Source organism: Panthera tigris, chromosome A3 (genome assembly GCF_018350195.1).
Source record: "Panthera tigris isolate Pti1 chromosome A3, P.tigris_Pti1_mat1.1, whole genome shotgun sequence".
NCBI classification, from domain to species: Eukaryota; Metazoa; Chordata; class Mammalia; order Carnivora; family Felidae; genus Panthera; species Panthera tigris.
In genome coordinates, this window is record NC_056662.1 from 103,834,415 (window position 1) to 103,853,465 (window position 19,051).

General features: G+C 43.1%; 1 protein-coding gene across 1 annotated transcript in view; it reads left to right on the forward strand.

Annotated features, from left to right (window-relative positions):
* The first annotated feature begins 269 nt into the window (after window positions 1–269).
* Window positions 270–19,051, forward strand: part of ZNF2 (zinc finger protein 2) — a 36,671-nt gene continuing 17,889 nt past the window's right edge. Inside the window, exons 1-5 of the mRNA XM_042979847.1 lie at window positions 270–404; window positions 9,941–10,012; window positions 11,438–11,564; window positions 14,058–14,171; window positions 14,709–15,705. Coding sequence (XP_042835781.1) covers window positions 9,980–10,012; window positions 11,438–11,564; window positions 14,058–14,171; window positions 14,709–15,705 — 1,271 coding nt within the window. The 5' untranslated portion in view covers window positions 270–404; window positions 9,941–9,979. The remainder of the gene's footprint in view (window positions 405–9,940; window positions 10,013–11,437; window positions 11,565–14,057; window positions 14,172–14,708; window positions 15,706–19,051) is intronic.

The following is a 19,051-nucleotide window of genomic DNA, read 5'->3' on the forward strand; positions in this document are numbered from 1 at the left end:
CGAAGGGTAGGGACGGGCCCCAAAGATCCCACACATTTTCTTCGGACGGCCCTTCCATCGGAGGACTGGAGGGACGTGACATCACACGTAGGCAGTATTTCCAGGGTGAACATAAGCCTCCTTTACATCCTCAACCGTTCTCCCCCGACCCGGACTACGGCTGCCGGAACGCTGGGACTAAACACCTTCAGAGCCATCAGCCTTTTTCTCAGAAACACGCGCTTGCGCGGAATTTCATACGTCATATTGAAGCGCGCTGGCCGCTGAGACTTCTGGGGAATGGAGTTTGTGAGAAGGCCGAACATTGATTGGGAGCGCCAACGTCAGAGGCTTTGCGCAGGCGCATTGTTTTCCGGACCTGAAGAGGCGCCGTCTTCCTGGGTCCCGAGCACTCTGTGCCGGAGGTGAGGGCTGGGGGTGTTTGTCTTCGAGATGCGGAGTGAGCGCAGCGGCCGAGAGAAGGGAACACTGAGAACTTGGGGGAGGTGCTGTGGGAACAGAACGGGGTGACGCGGACGGAGCCAGCTTGCGGAGTGTGTCTGTGTGTGTGGACGTCCCGGCTCGGAGAGGGGCGGACGGAAAGTTGCCCCTCGCCCGCTATGTGTGCATGTGTTCCGGGGAGTGTGGGCACTGTTACGAGTGGTCTTTCAGCATAGATCCACTATATGCCAGATCCCAACTTTCAGGTTGGAAGTTTGGAGCCTTCCTCCGCTCTTTTCGTTCTTCTTCCCATAATGGGTGTTTAATAAATACGGGTGGAAATTGACACTAAATTCATAGAATCGCCCACTCCGCCCCTTCCCTCTTTCCCAGAAAGAGTCTCAGATTGTCTCGTTTAGCCCCCTGCCTTGGGCCTTCGTATGAGGCTCCCATTTAAGGATAGATACTTCATTTTTTAGACTACATCATTGAACATTTTTACTTGATTTTAACCATGGCAGTTGAACTTTTAAGCGGTTGGAATCCATTGTTGAAACCTATGGTTATTATGTAGTTCATTGACAAGTTTAATTCTCGAAATAAGTACACCTCTAAGATATCCTCGATTTAAAAGAAGAATATTAGTGAATCGAGTCTGAGATGCAGTCCTTAAAGCTCTTGGTTTGACATATATGGTTATCCATTAAACCAATAATTAAAGCTACCTTAATGCCTAATGTGTCTGTTTCAGCTGTCAACATCATATACAATCTTTTCTTAGTTCAAAGGAATGAATGGCAAAATGAACGCTTTAATATCATTCTTTAGTTGCTAGGGGCCTTGAAGAGGGGCCCTTTCAAGGAGGAGGTAGGATCTGAGGTGGCAAAAAAGCAAACAAACAAGGACTAAGTAGCAAATCATTAGTCAGATTTGAGAGGGAACTGACTTTAACTGAAGTGAAGTGTCAAGAATAGTGGGAGAAAAGTATACTGGTGTGATGACCTAGAGAATCAGGACAAAACCAAGTAGGCAGGGTGGATTTTATGGTACTGATCCGGAGACTGACAGGAATAAAACTATTTGGGGACACCAATTCTAGAGGTCATATCTAGGACTAGAGAGAGGAAGGGACTAGTGGCAGGGAGCCAGTTAGGAATGCAAAGTAATCCTGATGCAAGTTGTTAGGGACCTGAATTATGGTGTCAGTGGCGGGGGAAGGATAAAAATGACAATGCAGAAGAAGCGTCAAGGGATCTATCTGGTGACTAATGATTTGAAAGGAAACAAAGGTAAAAGTTTGAATTGGGGGCATCTGGAAAATAATAGCACAATAGAAAGAGAGGGGCTGATTGGGGAGTTGCATAGGGGAAGATGGTTTTGAGGTGCTGGCAGAATGCCAGATTCAACATTTGAGTCATTTGGAAACGCAAGTTGGGTTTGGAAGAGGGATTGGGACTAGATTGGGAGCCATCTCTGTAGAGGTGGAAAATGGAATGCCAGCTGGATGGACTTTCTGAGGGATAGCAAGAAGAGCATTGTACAGAGACTGAGCATTGGGCAGTGTCCTTGTTTCCAGGGCAAGACTGGGAAAAAGAGGCACACAGAGATGCAGTTTTATTGGTAGGAAGAAAGTCAGGCTAATGCAGTATCATAGCAACTACAGTCACCACTTGAAGAAGCAGGAACTTGTCAGGACAGTCAAAAGCTGCAAGAATTAAAGTTAAGGAGAAAAGGACTATCAGAATTAGAGGTCAGAAATGCACTAGTAAGTTTTGAGCGTGCAGTTTCAGGATGTGAGGGGTAGCAAGAGCAGGATAATGGATTCAAGAAGAGTAGGTGGCATTGATAGGTATATGTTACCAAGATTGATCATGAAAGGAAAACCCAAATGAGAACCCTTGCTACAGAGAGGCCATGGGATTTGGTGGAGATAGTTTCAGATAGATGAAGGGTTGTACTGTTTGAAGATGTGGGAATTGAAGCTATTGGTGAGGTGGGAGATGGTGGAGAAAGAAAGATTGGGAGCAGGGAGCAGATTCTAAGAGGCAACAGTAGTGGAAAGAAAGTAGGACACAGTCAGAGGGACACTCAGGTAAAGTCCCGGAGACAGACATTTCTGTTTCGTTGTCCTCACATCCCATGCTACCTAGCACATAGCAGGTGCCTGGACATATTTGTTGAATGGTAGGATGAATGAGTGGATGAATGGGTTGGTGTTGGGCAGTAGCAAGGAAAGCAACTTTCGCTTGTTGAACAGACAGAAAAATAAATGCTTTCCATTAACTATCTCATTCAATATTTATAACTACTTTGAGAAGTAGGTATTAAACAACTGGGGGTCAACTTTTAGCTTAAGTGATATGCCCAAGCCTTTACAGATGATAATTAAAGGCCTGTGGAATGCGTTTTACCACACAGACCCGCCTCCTCTGGAACTCTTTTGTGAGTGAGTGTTCTACTGAAATTGAATGGTAGCTATGGAGCAAGGATGGGAACACTAAAAGCTTTCCAGACAAGGGCTTATTTGAAGATCTAGAGTAAGAATTTGGGGAGTTTTTTCTCCAGAAATACTCTGAGAACCGGGAAGAGGACAAGAGAGAACAGAAGTAACTCCACGTGAATTTGGTGGATTTGGGGAGCCTTGAATTTCACCGAGAGCCTACTGAAGCAACTGCCCAGGAGGGAAGTCAGCCTGGCAGGGAGCCCACAGATAATGAGCACCCTGGGGGAGTATTGACTGGTTGCTTAATGGCTGGGGGAGCTTTTATGCTCCCCATCATTTGTAATTTTTCAATGCTCACTTTATGAAAGTCATAATCTAATAAATGAAACTTTGAAAATTATCTTTAAGGGGCGCCTGGGTGGCTCAGTCGGTTGAGCGGCCAGCTTCGGCTCAGGTCATGATCTCACGGTCCGTGAGTTCGAGCCCCGCGTCGGGCTCTGTGCTGACAGCTTGGACTGTGGTGACAGCCTGGAGCCTGTTTCAGATTCTGTGTCTCCCTCTCTCTGACCCTCCCCCGTTCATGCTCTGTCTCTCTCTGTCTCAAAAATAAATAAACGTTAAAAAAAAATTAAAAAAAAAATTATCTTTAAGCATTTAAACACTGAGCAGTTTCAACTACAATTTCAGATGTAGTTCAACTAATTTGTTTGAAAAGCTCAAATGCTTTGGAAACATTCAAATACTTTGATTCCAAAGCTGTTACTACACTTATACTTAAACCTACTCAAAAACATTGTAATTATAATTTCGTTGTAATTAGTCTTTTCATTATTTCTACCTTCCTAGGATTATAACATGACTTTTAGCTAATGCTAACACTTAGCACATTATTCTGTATGCTTTATAGGTATTATTTAAGCATTACAGTAACTGTATTAGACAGATACCTTCATTATTCTAACTTTACAGATGGGTAAACTGAGACACAGGTTGAGAAACTTGCCTAAGGTCATACAGGTAGTAAGACACAGCTGGAATTTTATTTCAGGCAGCCTGCCAGAGTCTGTACACCTAATGACTAAACTGTCCTGTATCTCTAAATACTAATTTTGACTTCTTACTAGGGCCCAAGAGTAATATTTTAAGATCCTCCTGGAAATGGAGGAATCTTAACAAACAAGGAAAAGACTACTGTCTAAACGCAACTTGCAGGCTACTGATCATATCTGTTTCCATTTGTGTATATATCACTCTGCCTCCTCCTAACAAGATTCAAACCCCAATCTCTCCTCAGGTCAAATTCTTTTTTTTTTATAGTTATATTAAACTTGTCTTTCCAGTACTTTTTTTTTTTTTTTTTTTTTAGTTTTTACCTTTTGCATAGGTTTTACACATTTATGCAAACTGGTGTTCACCTCAGGGTAATATTCTTTTAAAGTCTGGCTTAACCAGTGTTCAGTAACCCCTTGTCTAGTAAATGTATATTGATCTGGTCTTTCAGAGTGTTTGAAAACTGTACCTTATTAGGATCTTATCATTAATAAGGCAAGATGGAGGGTTCATCTAGGGAAGGAAGGATTAAGTCTGCACGGTTACTTTGCCTTTTTAGAATCTAAAGTGGATTCGTTATTAGAGGTACATGCTCTTCTTTCTTCCTGACCTCAGTACTGATTAGTCTGTTTAGGGTTTGTAGTTCCTCTCTCTGGCATTACTTGGTTTTACCTCCATTCCCTAGATTTCTTTTTTCATGCTTATATGAATGGGTGCAAGTATATATCCTAAGGATACATCTGTATTTGGTGAGTAGTCATATAATTAATAGAAAAAAACACAGAGTACTTATTTATATAACTAAAGTCTTACTCATTGCCCTGTTTGTATTACAACCAGTTTTTAATACTTTATATTAATTTTTCTATTTTGAGCATTTAACTCCCCGTCCTTCAAAATTCAAACTATTTCATTTAGCGATAATAATTTTTACAACTTGGCCAGTGAATCCAGAGTCACCTGATTTTTCCTATCCAAAGATGTGGGAACAGCTCAAATTCGAAATACTCCAAGCTGTACTCATTAGCTTTCCCCCCAAACCACCTTTTCCATTGCACATCTCCACGAATGGTAGCATTATGCACAGCGTTGTGCAAATGAGTGACCTGGAAGTCCTAAGTTATCCTTGCCTCTCCCATTACCTTCGGCCTCCATTTCCAGTCAGTCTACTGTCTGTTCTTCATGTCTTGTCAGTAGTTCCCCTTCTTTCCATTTCTGCTGCCACTGCTTTTGTTCAGTTTTTCTTCATTTTTACTCAATTATGAGATTCCTCACTGGTTCTTCCTTACCTCCATTTTTGTCCTCCTCTGGTCCCATTCTGCTGCAGCTTCCAGAGTGGCATGGCTGCCTGTGTCAGAGGTCTCCAAGATCACCCCACATCCAAGGATTTGCCGGAAGGATGTGGGACTCAGCTTATAGTTGCACTCATGTCTAAGATGATGACCGATCTTGCAAGGATGCACAGCTAGGTCGTAAGGGGAAGAGAGGTAGAATCTGGAGGAATTCATAGGCAGGCTTTCTTGTGTTCTCTCCTTGCCAGGAGGGGTCACACAGAACACATCCTTTCTAGCAATGAAAATGCAACAACATGTGTGTGATGTTCCAGCCCAAAAGAGCTCATTAGAGACTCAGAGCCCAAGTTATTTTTTATTGAGGGCAGGTCAGATAGGCACCCTCTGCCTAACACCTACCAAAATTCCAGAGCGTCTAGCAGGAAAGCAAGCATCCAGCATAAACCGCATTGTTTGCACAAATCATTTAGGCATGGACCCAAATCATTTAGGCAATGGACCACCCTTCTCTTTTAGGGAACCCTCCCAAAATCTAAGTTCTCAGACCCCAGCCAAGGGTCAATCTCACAAGTAGACCTTTCTAAGAGTAGCAGTCTCGGGTCTGCTTTGTAACTTTTCTGTACACCACCTTTCCTTCCTGTTATTTTTCCTGTACACCAAAGTAAATACGTACTCTTGTAAAAACAAAAATTAGAATGTAAAGAATTGTAAGAAATAGAATAAAATCACTTACAATTCCACCAAATTCCATTTACATTTTAGTATATATTCTTTCAGTCTTTTTTCTATACACATGTGCATACACAAATAAGTAATTTTAAGTGTGCATTCTTTTTTTTCTTTTAAAGTTAATTGATATTTGAGCAAGAGCACAAGTGGGGGAGGGCAGAGAGAGAGGGGGGGGGAGAGGGGGGGAGAGAGAGAATCCAAAGCAGGCTCTGCACTGTCAGTGCAGAGCCCAGTGTAGGGCTCGATTCCACAAACACTGAGATCATGACCTGAGCAGAAATCAAGAGTCAGACACTTGACTGACTGAGCCACCCAGGCGCCCCTAAGTGTGCATTCTTAATATTTGTGAATTTGTTTGAAAAACTTTTTTAGGGTGGCAGGGAGGGGAGAGTAGGTGATGAGCATTGAAGAGGGCATCTTTTGGGATGAGCACTGGATGTTGTATGGAAACCAATTTGACAATAAATTTCATATATTAAAAAATAAATAAAAATAAAAATTTCATTGCACATTTTCACAGGAAAAAAAAAAACTTTTTAAAATAAACATCACAAAGTTGAACTCTCCTGGTTATCTGTACCAATCCCATATCCCTCCCTCCCCAGGGATAACTCACAATTTAGTGCTTATTGTCCCATATAGACTTTTTTTTTAATATTTAAGGATTATTTCCATTTTTTCATGTCTATTTATTTTTGAGAGAGAGCAAGAACATGCACGAGTGGGGGGAAGGGCAGAGAGAGAGAGTGGGAGTCAGAATCCGAAGCAGGCTCCAAGCTCCATGCTGACAGCACAGGGGCTGACATGGGGCTCAGACTCATGAACCGCGAGATCATGACCTGAGCCAAAGTCAGATGCTGAACTAACTGAACCGCCCAGGTGCGCCCCCATATAGATTTTTATAGATATTATTTACCTGTTTTTAAGTTTTGTATAAATACTACACAGTAATTCTAAAGCTTTCTTATTTTTTGCTCAGTAATTCTGTGATTTATCTCTATCGTTAACATACAGCTCTACTCCATTCATCTTAATCAATGTGTAATATTCCTATACACATAAACTCACACACATAAAATCACAGTTTATCCTACTGATGAACATTTAAGTCGTTTGCAGTTTATCACTAGTGATCTTTTCCTTGGTGACTTTTTGTTTTAAATAGGCTCCATTTAAATAGGCTCCCCCCAATGTGGGGCTTGAACTCACAACCCTGAGATCAAGAGTTGCATGCTCTAGTGACTGAGCCAGCCAGGTGCCCTTCCTTGGTGATTTGTAATGCCACCTCAGTTGTAGTCAAGCTTCTCTACATGTTTGGATATGTTTGCAGATTTTTTATTCTAGTCTATTAGTCTGTTATCTAGGTGGTTATTTTTTCATGAAAATAAAAATCACATAGCATAGAGATTAAAAGCTGATTGACAGACCTGGGTTCAAATTCTACTTCAGCCTCTTACAAAGCCTTAACTTCACTAATCTGTAATATTGTACCTACCTTATTGATTTATGAGGATGGAATTAAATTATCCTTAGAAAGAGTACTTAGCAGGGCCACCTGGGTAGCTCAGTCAGTTTTTTTCTTTTAATGTTTATTTTATTTTTGAGAAAGGATGTGAGTGGAGGAGGGGCAGAAAGAGAGGGAGACACAGAATCTGAAGCAGGCTCCGGGCTCTGAGATGTCAGCACAGAGCCCGACGTGAGGCTCAAACTCATGAACCCTGACATCATGACCTGTGCCAAAGTCGCTTGCTCAACCGACTGAGCACCCTAAGCATCTGACTCTTGATTTCAACTCAGGTCATGATCTCACAGTTCATGGGTTCGAGCCCCGCATTGGGCTCAGTGCTGACAGCTCGGAGCCTGTTTGGAATGCTCTCTCTCCCTCTCTGCACCCCCCCCCCCACTTGCATGTGCTTTCTCTCTCTCAAAATAAATAAATAAACTAAAAAAAAAAAAAAAAAAGTGCTTAGCACAGTGCCTGGTGAATAGCAAATGCTCAATAAATGCTGGTTACTATGATGTTAAATGGTATTACAGTGTATGGATGGGCTGGATCACAAATTATTTAATCATATCTTCTGTTGTAGAAACTTAGGATATTTCAAATTTTTCCTGTATTTTAAGGATTAAATGAGATACCACATGTAAAGTGCTTAAAAAGTTACCACATGTAACACCTCAGTAAAGGTTAGTGTTGATGACTAAGAAAAACTTTGCATATATTCTCACTTATTTCCTTAGGACAAACTCCTAGGAGAGGGTTGCTGAGCCAAAGAGTATTTATATTCCAAGGCCTGTGATACCAATTGCAATGATTTTTCTAAAACACAAATCTGATGATAACCCTTCCATGTTTAATCCTCAGTGGTCTCCATGGCTGTGGTCCTTCTTCTATGTATGGGCCCATGCAAAATTGTCCTTGATCTACCTGGCCTCTGCCCACTTCTCCAGTCTCATCTTTCCTTACAGCACTACTCACAGCCTAGACTTCTCCCATTCTAAACTACTTACAGTTGTTAATCTTTTCCGTGTAAGGACCCATCTCCTCGGTTTTTTTTTTAAAAACTCGATATTTTTCTTACCTAGAATGTTCCACCTCCTCCCCCCAAGATCAAAACTTATCTTAGATCCTGCTTCTGCCAAGGAACCTACAGCCTCCTATCTGCATTAGGCAAGCCCCTGATGGACACTCATCAGGTATCTCTTTATAGTACGTATCCATCCTGTAGTGACTCGTTTGGGTTACTCTTTTGTCCTGTGTTCTAGACTATAAGCTTTTGGAGGACAAAGTGTCCTATAGTTTTTGTCTTTGGTATAAAAAGTTGGTGCTAAATAAATGTTAGTTAGTGGACGAATGAATGAATACCAAAGATCAGAACATATATTGCCTTGACTACAGGAGAATAGTCAGTGGGCCATCTCTTTTCCTCCTTCTTCCCAGGACCACACTTCCCATACCACTCATGAATCCCAAGAATGCTTGATTCAACTGTGTTTAATTAGACTCCTGACTGTGGGAAACTGAGACCTACTCAGCTAACTCAAGTAGAGGGAGTTTACTGATAAGGATTCACACAAAGCCTAAGAGGTTTAGAGTCTTATGGAAATCCAAGAATAAATAAGGCTGGTCTATATGCAAACTGGAGCCCAGAGATGGTCCTACATGAATTGAGGGACTTCAAAGCCAGTAAAAAACTCGTAGGTCTTTGCTCCACTGCTGATGTGAGCAGGCTTTTCTTCCCCTGACCCATGTCTAGTCTTACCATATCGTGCCTCCCATGTACTCACTGGCTCTGCTTCTTGGTGACTTGGGCTCCCCTGATCCTTATGGCTACTTCCGTCCCTCATGATATCCTTTCAGCTCATCACCCACCTGTTGTGCTGACATTTCTTAGTTCACATTCCCGAGGAAGGATGTCACCTTTTCAAGCTAGATTGCATCTCAGTCTACTGGTCAACCTGCACATTGCCCACCTGAGACCTAAATCAATGTGGCTCCCAGAATGAGACGCAACATCATGCAGAACAAAACATGGCTGTCCAAGTGCTGCTCCTGGAGCACGGGGTCGTGAATGGGTTATTTTTCTCTTAAAGAGACTATGGGTGTTTACGTGACACATCTTATCCATATAATCATTTATGAAATTTCTTGGACTTTTTATCTGGGAGCTATCAGGGCAATAGTGAATGTGACCTTATAAATACAGTATAAGCTTAATACGTTCTTGGTTCCCAGGAACAGAATTTCTCCTGTGGGATCATAGTAAAACAAGTCCCACATTGTATCCTGAATAGTAATATCTGTGGTCTTTCACTCCAGTTCTGGGGTGGGGTGGGGTTGCTCCTGGCCTTGCTTTGCTTTGTCTTCCCTTTTTGTAGGGTATTAGGAATGAGAATGGGCATATGACTCACTGGTATTTGGAGATTTCCTGCTTTATGGGTCAGAAAACTACAAGACTAGTCTTTCTCATACCGACTTTCTCATCCCGTACCTCTTCCTCATTAGGACTCTGCTCTTTTCTACAAGGAGAGCACACAGGAGGGAATGGCCGCTGTGTCTCCAACTGACAGATGCCAGGTGAGGTGGACTTTGTGTTTCTGAAATACTCTGTTAGTCTCCAGAATGTAACCACTTTTCTGTGTCTATCCTGGAGCTTCTTCAATCAAACCTAACCAGGTGAATGAAGGACTCCACAGGGAATGTGTCTTTCCCATTTGATCTGTGGTATCCTTCAGTGACCTTTTCTTACCTTGAACATGTGCCCAGTAGCCTGTCACCAGGCACACTGTGACCTTTGCGCTGAGTGGTTTTGACTAAAAAGTGTTGGTACAGGTCTGCTTGGATGGTTTGGGGAACAGTTCTAGTCCTTATTTCCCTTTAGTGCATCTGCGTATAGACTGAGAGCAGACCCCAAGTATTCCAGGAGGTGTTGGGTTACGCCAATGACACCTGTTGTAGAGCATCTCAGTGAGGTGGTAAGAGTTCTAAAGAGAGATGAGTGTGGGTAGAGACATGTGGCTTGCCCCATTCCTGCCCAAGGGCCCAGTGTCTTGAATTCTGTGCTCTGGCTTAGAACGTCTGCATGCACACTGGAGACTCATCTGGAGTTTTAGGACTGGAGGTAAAGATGCAGCCTTGCAGAATCATGAAGCATTAGCGTGAAATGAGGGGATTCTAAGGACAACCTAATCTACATCATCATTTTATGGATTTGTAAAAAAAAAAAAAAAAAAAAAAAAAAGACAATTGGTGGAATCTGAATAAGATTGTAGATTATAGTGTAATATCAATGCTGTTTTCTTGGCTTTCATAATTATACTGTGATTATGCAAGAGAATATCCTTGTTTTTATAAAATATGAGTAAAGAAGCATCATGTTTGCAAGTTACATTCAGGAAAGGGACACCTGGGTAGCTCAGTTGGTTAAGTGTCTGACTCTTGATTTCAGCTCAGGTCATGATCTCACGGTCATGAGATCAAACCCCATGTCAGGCCCTGCATCAGGCTCTGCACTAGGCATGGAGCCTGCTTAATATTCTCAATCTCTCTCTCTCTCTCTGTCTCTCTCTCTCTCTCTCTCTGCTCTTTCCCTGCATGCATGCACACGCTTTCTCTCTCAAAAAAAAAAAGTTCAGGAGAAAGATAGAATGTGTATGTACTGAGAGAAAGATAAAGCAAATGTGGAAAATGTTAACATTTGGGGAAGCTGGGTGGAGGGTACATAGGAATTCTTTGTTCTTTCCTTGCAAGTTTTCTGTAGGTATGAAAAAAGAGCCCCTGATATTCACAGGCTGAGCTGTGAATATAGGGATTACGACCAAGAACTTCATGCCTCAGGGAATTATGCCACTTTCCCCGAGTGCTTCAAAGCCCTGCTTTATCAGAACCATGTCCCTTAACCTTCCCTCCACAACCTCGGGGCTGTCATCTTTATAGACTGTTTTGTCTGGTCCATGTAAAAAGAAGGGTTATGAGTAAGGGAGAATGTTATTGTGTTTCCAGGAATCAGTGACATTTGAGGATGTGGCTGTGATTTTCACAGATGAAGAGTGGAGGCATCTAGTCCCTATTCAGAAGGACCTCTACAAGGAGGTGATGCTGGAAAACTATAAGAGCATTGTCTCATTGGGTAAGGAGAGCTTCCCGCAAGAAGTTAGACTCTGTACTGCGTTAATGGGGGGTCGTGGGCTAATAAGTGATACCTCTTCTCCCACCTGAGTTCTGAAGCACTGAGAGACAAAATGGAGGGGTAGAAGGCTATGGCTAAGATGTACAGCAACAGTGGACTTCTCAATTATGAACCGCAGCATTGGACAGACTTGTTCCCTGAGCCGTAGGCAAGGGAACCCCAGCCTCCCTTGCTCAGCAGCCTGCCCCTGCAATACAGAGGGCCCCCTCCCCAGAGCAGGGGCAGACAGAAGAAGCCGAGTCACATATGCCCCGTCCTTCCCCCAGCTTATCGGGCAGGTAACTTTCTCAACTCCATCCAGAGGATGAAGGGTTGGTGGGGGAGGTGGGGGGCAGGGACTATCTTACTGAGGGAAATTTTCTTTTCAGAGAAGCAGAGAAGGGGAGGAAGAAGTGTTTCCCTTTAAAAAGAGGGCAGTATGGGCACAGAAATACAAGGCTGTGCCTCAGAGTAGGTCACTACTCTGCGTTTGATTTTGAATATTTATCTTAAATACAATCTTAGAGGCGCACAGAAGGCACTTTGCAATTATAGAGACCTGTGTGACAAAAGGAAAATTAAGAATGACTGCTGATGGAGGCGCCTGCCTGGCTCACTCAGTCTGTACGTCTTGCAGCTCTCGATCTCAGGGTTGTTGAGTTCAAGCCCCATATTGGGTGTAGAGCTTACTTAAAAAAAAAAAAAAAAAAGAAGCTGATGTAATATATTTGTGAGAAGTAAAGTTAGGCTCCTGTAGGTAGTGAGAACCTCTCAGGAGCTTCTAGAATAAGAGGCTGGGAGAGTGTACAGATTCAGAAACCAGTATAAAATAAGCAGGAGGTGGCAGCCAAAGGAGTCCCATTACAGATTTTATGCAAGGCATGTCAAGAATTTAAATAGGCCAAACAGGAAAAAACAGGTAAATGTTCAGGGAACATTAAGGGAGACTGCTGAGCCTTTGTCACAGGCTTTGGTGGGATGAAATATTGGGGAAAATAGAATTCCTAGCAAAGGTCAGAAAGAGGAAACCACAGGGAGGCCATGGATGTGGCCAGTTTATCAGCCGAGAATCAGCATACAACCAGATAGGTGATCCGTGGGCCCAGTAAGAAAGTGTGTCTCTTTCCCAGTTTGGGGCCCCCAGTGCAATAAAAGTTTAGACTTCGAGACTATTTCTAGGATGGGTTCTATTTCTTTAAATAACCAAAAATGGACAGATTCACTTCTAGAAATTTGTCCCAAGGAAGTAATAGGATTAACAGCCCCTGGTATATAAAAATGTTCACCATATCATTGTTTGCTAATAGCAAAACATTAAAAACAGTCTGAATGTCTGTCAGCAGGAGATTAAATAAATTAGATTATTCCATACAACGTAACCTCATGTAGCCATTAAAGTGCTAAGATAGATCTGTGTTAATTGAAGTAAAATAATATTTAAGTTTATTATTATGTGAAAAAAATCAAATTTACAAGTCAGGATTATTTTATAACCCATTTAAAAAAAATTTTTTAATGTTTATTTATTTTTGAGAGACAGAGCATAGGTGGGGAAAGGGGACGGGAGAGAGGGAGACACAGAATTTGAAGCAGGCTCCAGGCTCTGGGCTGTGAGCACAGAGCCCTACATGGGGCTCGAACCCACAAGCTGTGAGATCATGACCTGAGTTGAAGTCAGATGCTTAACCAACTGAGCCACCCAGGTGCCCCTATAACCCAGTTTTTAACAGAATGTATCTATAGGTATCTTTCAGTTTCAAAATAGATACAAAGTACAAAAGGTGATTTTTCTTTTTACTTCAACTTACCCCTAATTTTCCTACAATGAGCATGACCCACTTGTTTAAATAAGAGCTTAGTAGTAAAGGGTAAACAAAAAGATTATGTTTTTACTCAAGATGATCTGTTTTGATTCTCATCTTCCCTGACCCAAGGACTCTTTCCCCCCATCCTACCAGTGCTAAAGCTGGGACATCCCATTCAGTTCAGTGGGAAGAATAAACACATAATTCAAATGAATTTTATCAACGTTTTGACCAAGTGCTACTTTGTTTCCTTTAACTTAAAAAATTTTTTTTGATGTTTTTATTTATTTTTGAGACAGAGAGAAAGCACGAGATGGGGAAGGGCAGAGGGAGAGGGAGACAGGAACCGGAGTGGCCTCCATGCTGACAGCAGAGAGCCCGAATCAGGGCTTGAACTTAGAGTGATGAGATCATGACCTGAGCTGGAGTCAGACGCTAGCTGATTGAGCCACCAGGGGCCCCATCTACTTGGTCCCTTTTAGAACCTCCATTCTGAGCATTCTTTTGCAGTACTTTGCGCTCTGTATTCCTGGTGTGTGCCCTCTGCCTTTTGCATTTTCTCTCAGAAGCACTCTGAGGCTGGGATTACGCTTTGAAATAGTGGTGTATTTTCATCATGTGCCTGGCTTGTTTCTTTCTCCATGAGCAGGACTCCCAGTTCCTCGACCTGAGGTCATTTTTCAGTTGAAGAGAGGGGATGAGCCTTGGATAGTTGATCTTCATGGATCTGAGGAGAGAGAATGTCCAGAGAATGTCTCTCTAGGTAATTGTGTATGAACAGGGCTGGGCAGAGTTTGGGTTTGTTTTGTGGTTGTTATTTGGGTGTTTGGGAGGGAGGCTTGGGAGGGAGGCTTGAACGTTTTTCCTCACGTTCAAATCTTCTGCTTTAGTGTTTACTCTTTATCACCCACGAGCTTGGACTTTTTTTCTGTACACCTTAAAGTGTTACTTATCTTTGTTCACCAAATGTTGTTCTCTCAGGTCTGTCACATTGCCCGTTCACCCTTTGATATTCCTATTCCCCACCACCCTCTTCACCCAGTGCAGTCTCCTAGTTATCCTGGCCATGCTCCCAATGGAAAGTCTTCTCTTTTCTGAGATGTCCACTGTCAGTTCTATTCCCTACTTTCTTCTGCCTTCCCAGGTCTCAGTCTTTCCCCAGCATGGACAAGTGTCTGTGCGAGCCAGTGAGGCAGTCACCACACTCTACTTTTCCGATTTATCGTAGTGTCTCTTCTTTCTGATGTAGTATTTCCCAGCCCAGGAAAGAAACTGCATCTGTATTTTCTGTCCATTCCAGATTGGGAGACCAAGCCTGAGCCTCAGGGTGCTTCGGAAGAAGAAAAACCAGGACGAATAGTGAGGGAAAGGCTTGGAAGAAAAGTTCCTCTGTGTCCTAAATTTGAAGCTCATGCCCTGGAGGGTGAGTCAGAAACAGGGAAGGGGAGCCCTGTGGTGCAGACCTGCAAGAAGTCCCTGTCCCAGAAGGAAAATTTGCAGCAAGGGTCTAGCCCTCTGAAGAAAATTCTCACTAAGGAGAGAGACCAGGAATGCAGCAACTGTGGGAAGACCTTTTTTGACCACTCATCGCTTATACGCCACCAGAGGACTCACACTGGAGAGAAGCCCTATGACTGTCACGAGTGCGGGAAGGCCTTCAGTCACAGGAGCAGTCTCAGCAGACATCTGATGTCTCACACGGGGGAGAGCCCCTACGAATGCAACGCGTGTGGGAAGGCCTTCTTCGACAGGTCGTCCCTAACGGTCCATCAGCGAATTCATACCGGAGAGAAGCCCTTTAAATGCAGCGAGTGCGGAAAGGCCTTCTTTGACCGCTCGTCCCTTACTCGACACCAGAGAATTCATACTGGAGAAAGTCCTTATGAATGTAATCAGTGCGGGAAAGCCTTCAGCCAGAAAAGTATTCTTACTCGACATCAGCTCATCCACACTGGCAGGAAGCCCTATGAATGTAATGAGTGTGGGAAAGCCTTCTATGGCGTCTCGTCACTGAACAGACATCAGAAAGCTCACACTGGAGAGCCTCGCTATCGGTGCAGCGAGTGTGGGAAAGCTTTCTTCGACCGCTCGTCCCTCACGCAGCACCAGAAGATTCACACTGGAGACAAGCCATACGAATGCACCGAATGTGGGAAAGCCTTTAGCCAGAGGTGCCGGCTTACGCGACATCAGAGAGTGCACACGGGAGAGAAACCCTTCGAATGCAGCGTGTGTGGCAAAGTGTTCAGTTCGAAATCGTCAGTCATTCAACATCAACGGCGTTATGCCAAACAAGGAATAGACTGAGTTGGGCGGAAGCTTCAGTCAGCGGACCACCGTAGAAACCCAAGACTGGTCTTTCCCACAGCAGGCAAATCCCTCATTTGAGCACTCTACATATTCTGGCCACTACTCCCCTTTTCCATCTCTGCTGCCACAGTGTGAATAAACACTCGCTACCTACTGTGTTATAGAACTGATGTGGGATGCCGGAAAGGAGGCTGTGACTCTAAAGAGTTGACATTTTGCTGAAGCTTATCAGACAATAGGATAAATGTTAGGAGGTGATCCGCAGGCACGCCTCTTGTCTGAGGCCCCAGGTATCACTGCACTTTAACCGGAGGCCAGGATGGGAGGGATGGCAGAATTGTGTCAGGGCCGCACTGTTGCTTCCAGAATGGTTCTTTTTATAGCTGGGTCCCTTTCCCCTGGGAGCTTTTTTGGGCACTGAACTTGTGCTTTGTGTCCTAGCTTGTAGGTCCCTTCTGCTGCTGCTGCTGCTGCTGCTGCTGCTGCTGCTGCTGCTGCTATGACTAGCTAGCTAGCTAGCACTTACCGAGTGCTCATTATGGGGTAAGCACTCAGTGGAGAGTTCGGCAAAGAGTAGATTATTTGGTCCTCTCACCAACCCTATCAAGTAGAAGTAGGTACTGTTATTATCCTCATTTTACAGATGAGCAAACTGAAATTTAGAGGTGTCGAAAAATTTGCCCAAGGTGACACAGCTAGGAAAAGGTGAAGCCAAGTCTTGGATACAAGTCTGCCTTCCAGGTCTGTTCCTTTAAGCATTATGCTCTACGGTTTGTCTCATAATTTATGTACGTGTAATCTCTCCTCAACTAGATTGTAAGCACTTGGAGGCGTGACTTACGTGTCTTTGTATCTCACACGGTGCCTTGCACATAATAGGTGCTCAATAAATATTTATCCGAATTAATGACATTTCTACCTACCGAGTTCTCTCTGTGTAAAACATATCCTTGGGTTCGTCCTTTCTCTGAATTTTCAGTCTAGCCTACACCTTTCTCATCTCAGCTCCCTTACTGCAGTAGTCATTTCCTCATTTGAATTCTTCCCTCTTCACTATTGAACAGGGGAATGCTATGCTATGGTGCCATAGTAAGTAACCCCCCAAGTAAAGTTTTCTTTCTCACATAAAATCTGATGTGAGTCAAGTCTGTCTTACTCCATCCTCATCATTTAGAACTTGTCGCCTCTAGGGTTATCATGAAAGAGAAAGCTGGGAGGTATTTTAGGACATTTTTAAGGGCCATCCCTTCTCTCCACATCTCATAAACCAGAACCCAGCACCAGAGGCTAGGAAAGCACCTCAGTATTTGGTTAACATCAACGGCCTCTGTCGCAAATTACATTTTGCACATTACTGACACTTTGCACACTACTATTAGGCCAGTCTTTCTAGTCTTTCTAAATGACTCTCTCCTGCCCATCAATGCCTTATTCAAGACCTAAAATAGCTCCCTGTTTAATGAAATCTCGGAATATTTAAGGTCTGCCTTGATATGATTCCACCTCTCTGAACTTCTGACTCCCGAAATTCTGAGTCCCAAAAAACACCTGTATGCCCTGGGCCCAGTCCTATATTTTTATTTTATCAAAGGTCAGGCGCTAGGCAACTTCGACTCCAGGTGTCTGCATTCCTTTCCGGGTTGCTTTAGGTGAAGCCCAGAAGAGGACTTGATTCTGAAAGGCTGTCTGGAACTTAGTTCTCCCAGCATGAATCCCAGGGGACCAAGAAACATTTCTCCTGGGAGCTAAAGTCATATTCAAGAAGGTGGATCGCCAAACAGACCACTCCCCACCTCCTAACAACCCTATTTGTCTACCTTTCTTAGAGCAGACGAGTGGCAGGGAAGGCTTTTTCATGTGTGGACTCTTGAAGCAACCTAAGGAAAAACACTTCACAGAGTGCAGAATCTATCAGAGTGGATAATAGCTGGTATTATTTAATGTACAGTAGAAAATAAAAGGGACGATTGACAGACTTTTGACTGATGACTATATCTGAGAATTCTGAATTTTTAATTTATTCCCTTGTTAGAAGTAAAGTGAGGATCAAGAGCGCCTGGGGGGCTCAGTCAGTTGAAGGCCCAGCTCTTGATTTTGGCAAGGTCATGATCCCAAGTTCATGGGATTGAGCCCTGCATCAGGCTCCACACTGAGCCTGGAGCCTGCTTAAGATTCTCTCCCTCTGCCTCTCTCCCTTGCTCTTTCTCTCTACAAAGAAAAAAAAAAAAGGAAGACGTAAATAAGTAAATTGAGAATCAAGTATTTTCCTAAGATATTCTGCTATTGTCAGCAAGATAAAACTAGAACAAATTCAGAATACTAATGGACCTGGGAGTACAGTGATTAGTGAAACAGAAAGGGGATATAAATTTGATACTTTCCCTTTGTTACCTTTTTGGTTTTTTTAAGTTTTTTTTTTTAAGTTTATTTATTTAGCAATAGAGACAGCATGAGCAGGGGAAGGGCAGAGAGAGAGGGAGAGAGAATCCCAAGCAGGCTCCCTACCATCAGCACAGAGCCCAAAAGGGGGCTTGAACTCAGGAAACCATGAGATCATGACCTGAGCGGAAATTAAGAGTCAGATGTTTAACTGACTGAGCCACCCAGGCACCCCATCTTTGTTCTTTTTTTAAATTTAGTGATCTGGACGGTTTTTGTTTTTGTTTTTAAATGTGAAGTACTATTCCACCTACTAAAAATTCTGAGGGAAGGGCCACTTTACCTTTGAACTGGTATCTCGCAATGGGGCATACAGTACTGGAGGCCTTAAATTTTGAGGTTTTAGCTTCACCAAATGATCATTAGTAGTAGCAAATCTTGGAACCAGAAATTGGTCAAATTTTTAAAATTAAAAATACCATAGTTTTAAAATTAAAAATGAAACTGGTGGGATTAATTTTTATAATTAAGTTTTAATTTAAAAATAGTTGAATAAATGTTTCATTCAATGTCATTTCCACATGTAATCAATGCAAAAATTATTGACATGTGTTACAACCTTTTTGAAAAAAACTAAATTTTCGAGGTGACTGGGCGGCTCCGTTGGTTGGGCACTCGACTTCGGCTCCGGTCATGACCTCGTGGTTCCACGGGTCGGAGCCCCACCTCAGGCTCTGTGCTGGCAGCTCAGAGCCTGGAGCCTGCTTCTGATTCTGTGTCTCCCTCTCTCTGCCCTCCTCCTGCTCATGCTGTCTCTCTCTCTCTCTCAAACATTAAAAAAAGAAGAGAAAATTTTAAATAATCTTCAACTTCTTTGTATTTATAGCACATCTCAAGTTCAGACTAGTCACATTTCAAGTGCTCAATAGCTACCTGTGGCTAGCAGCTACTATA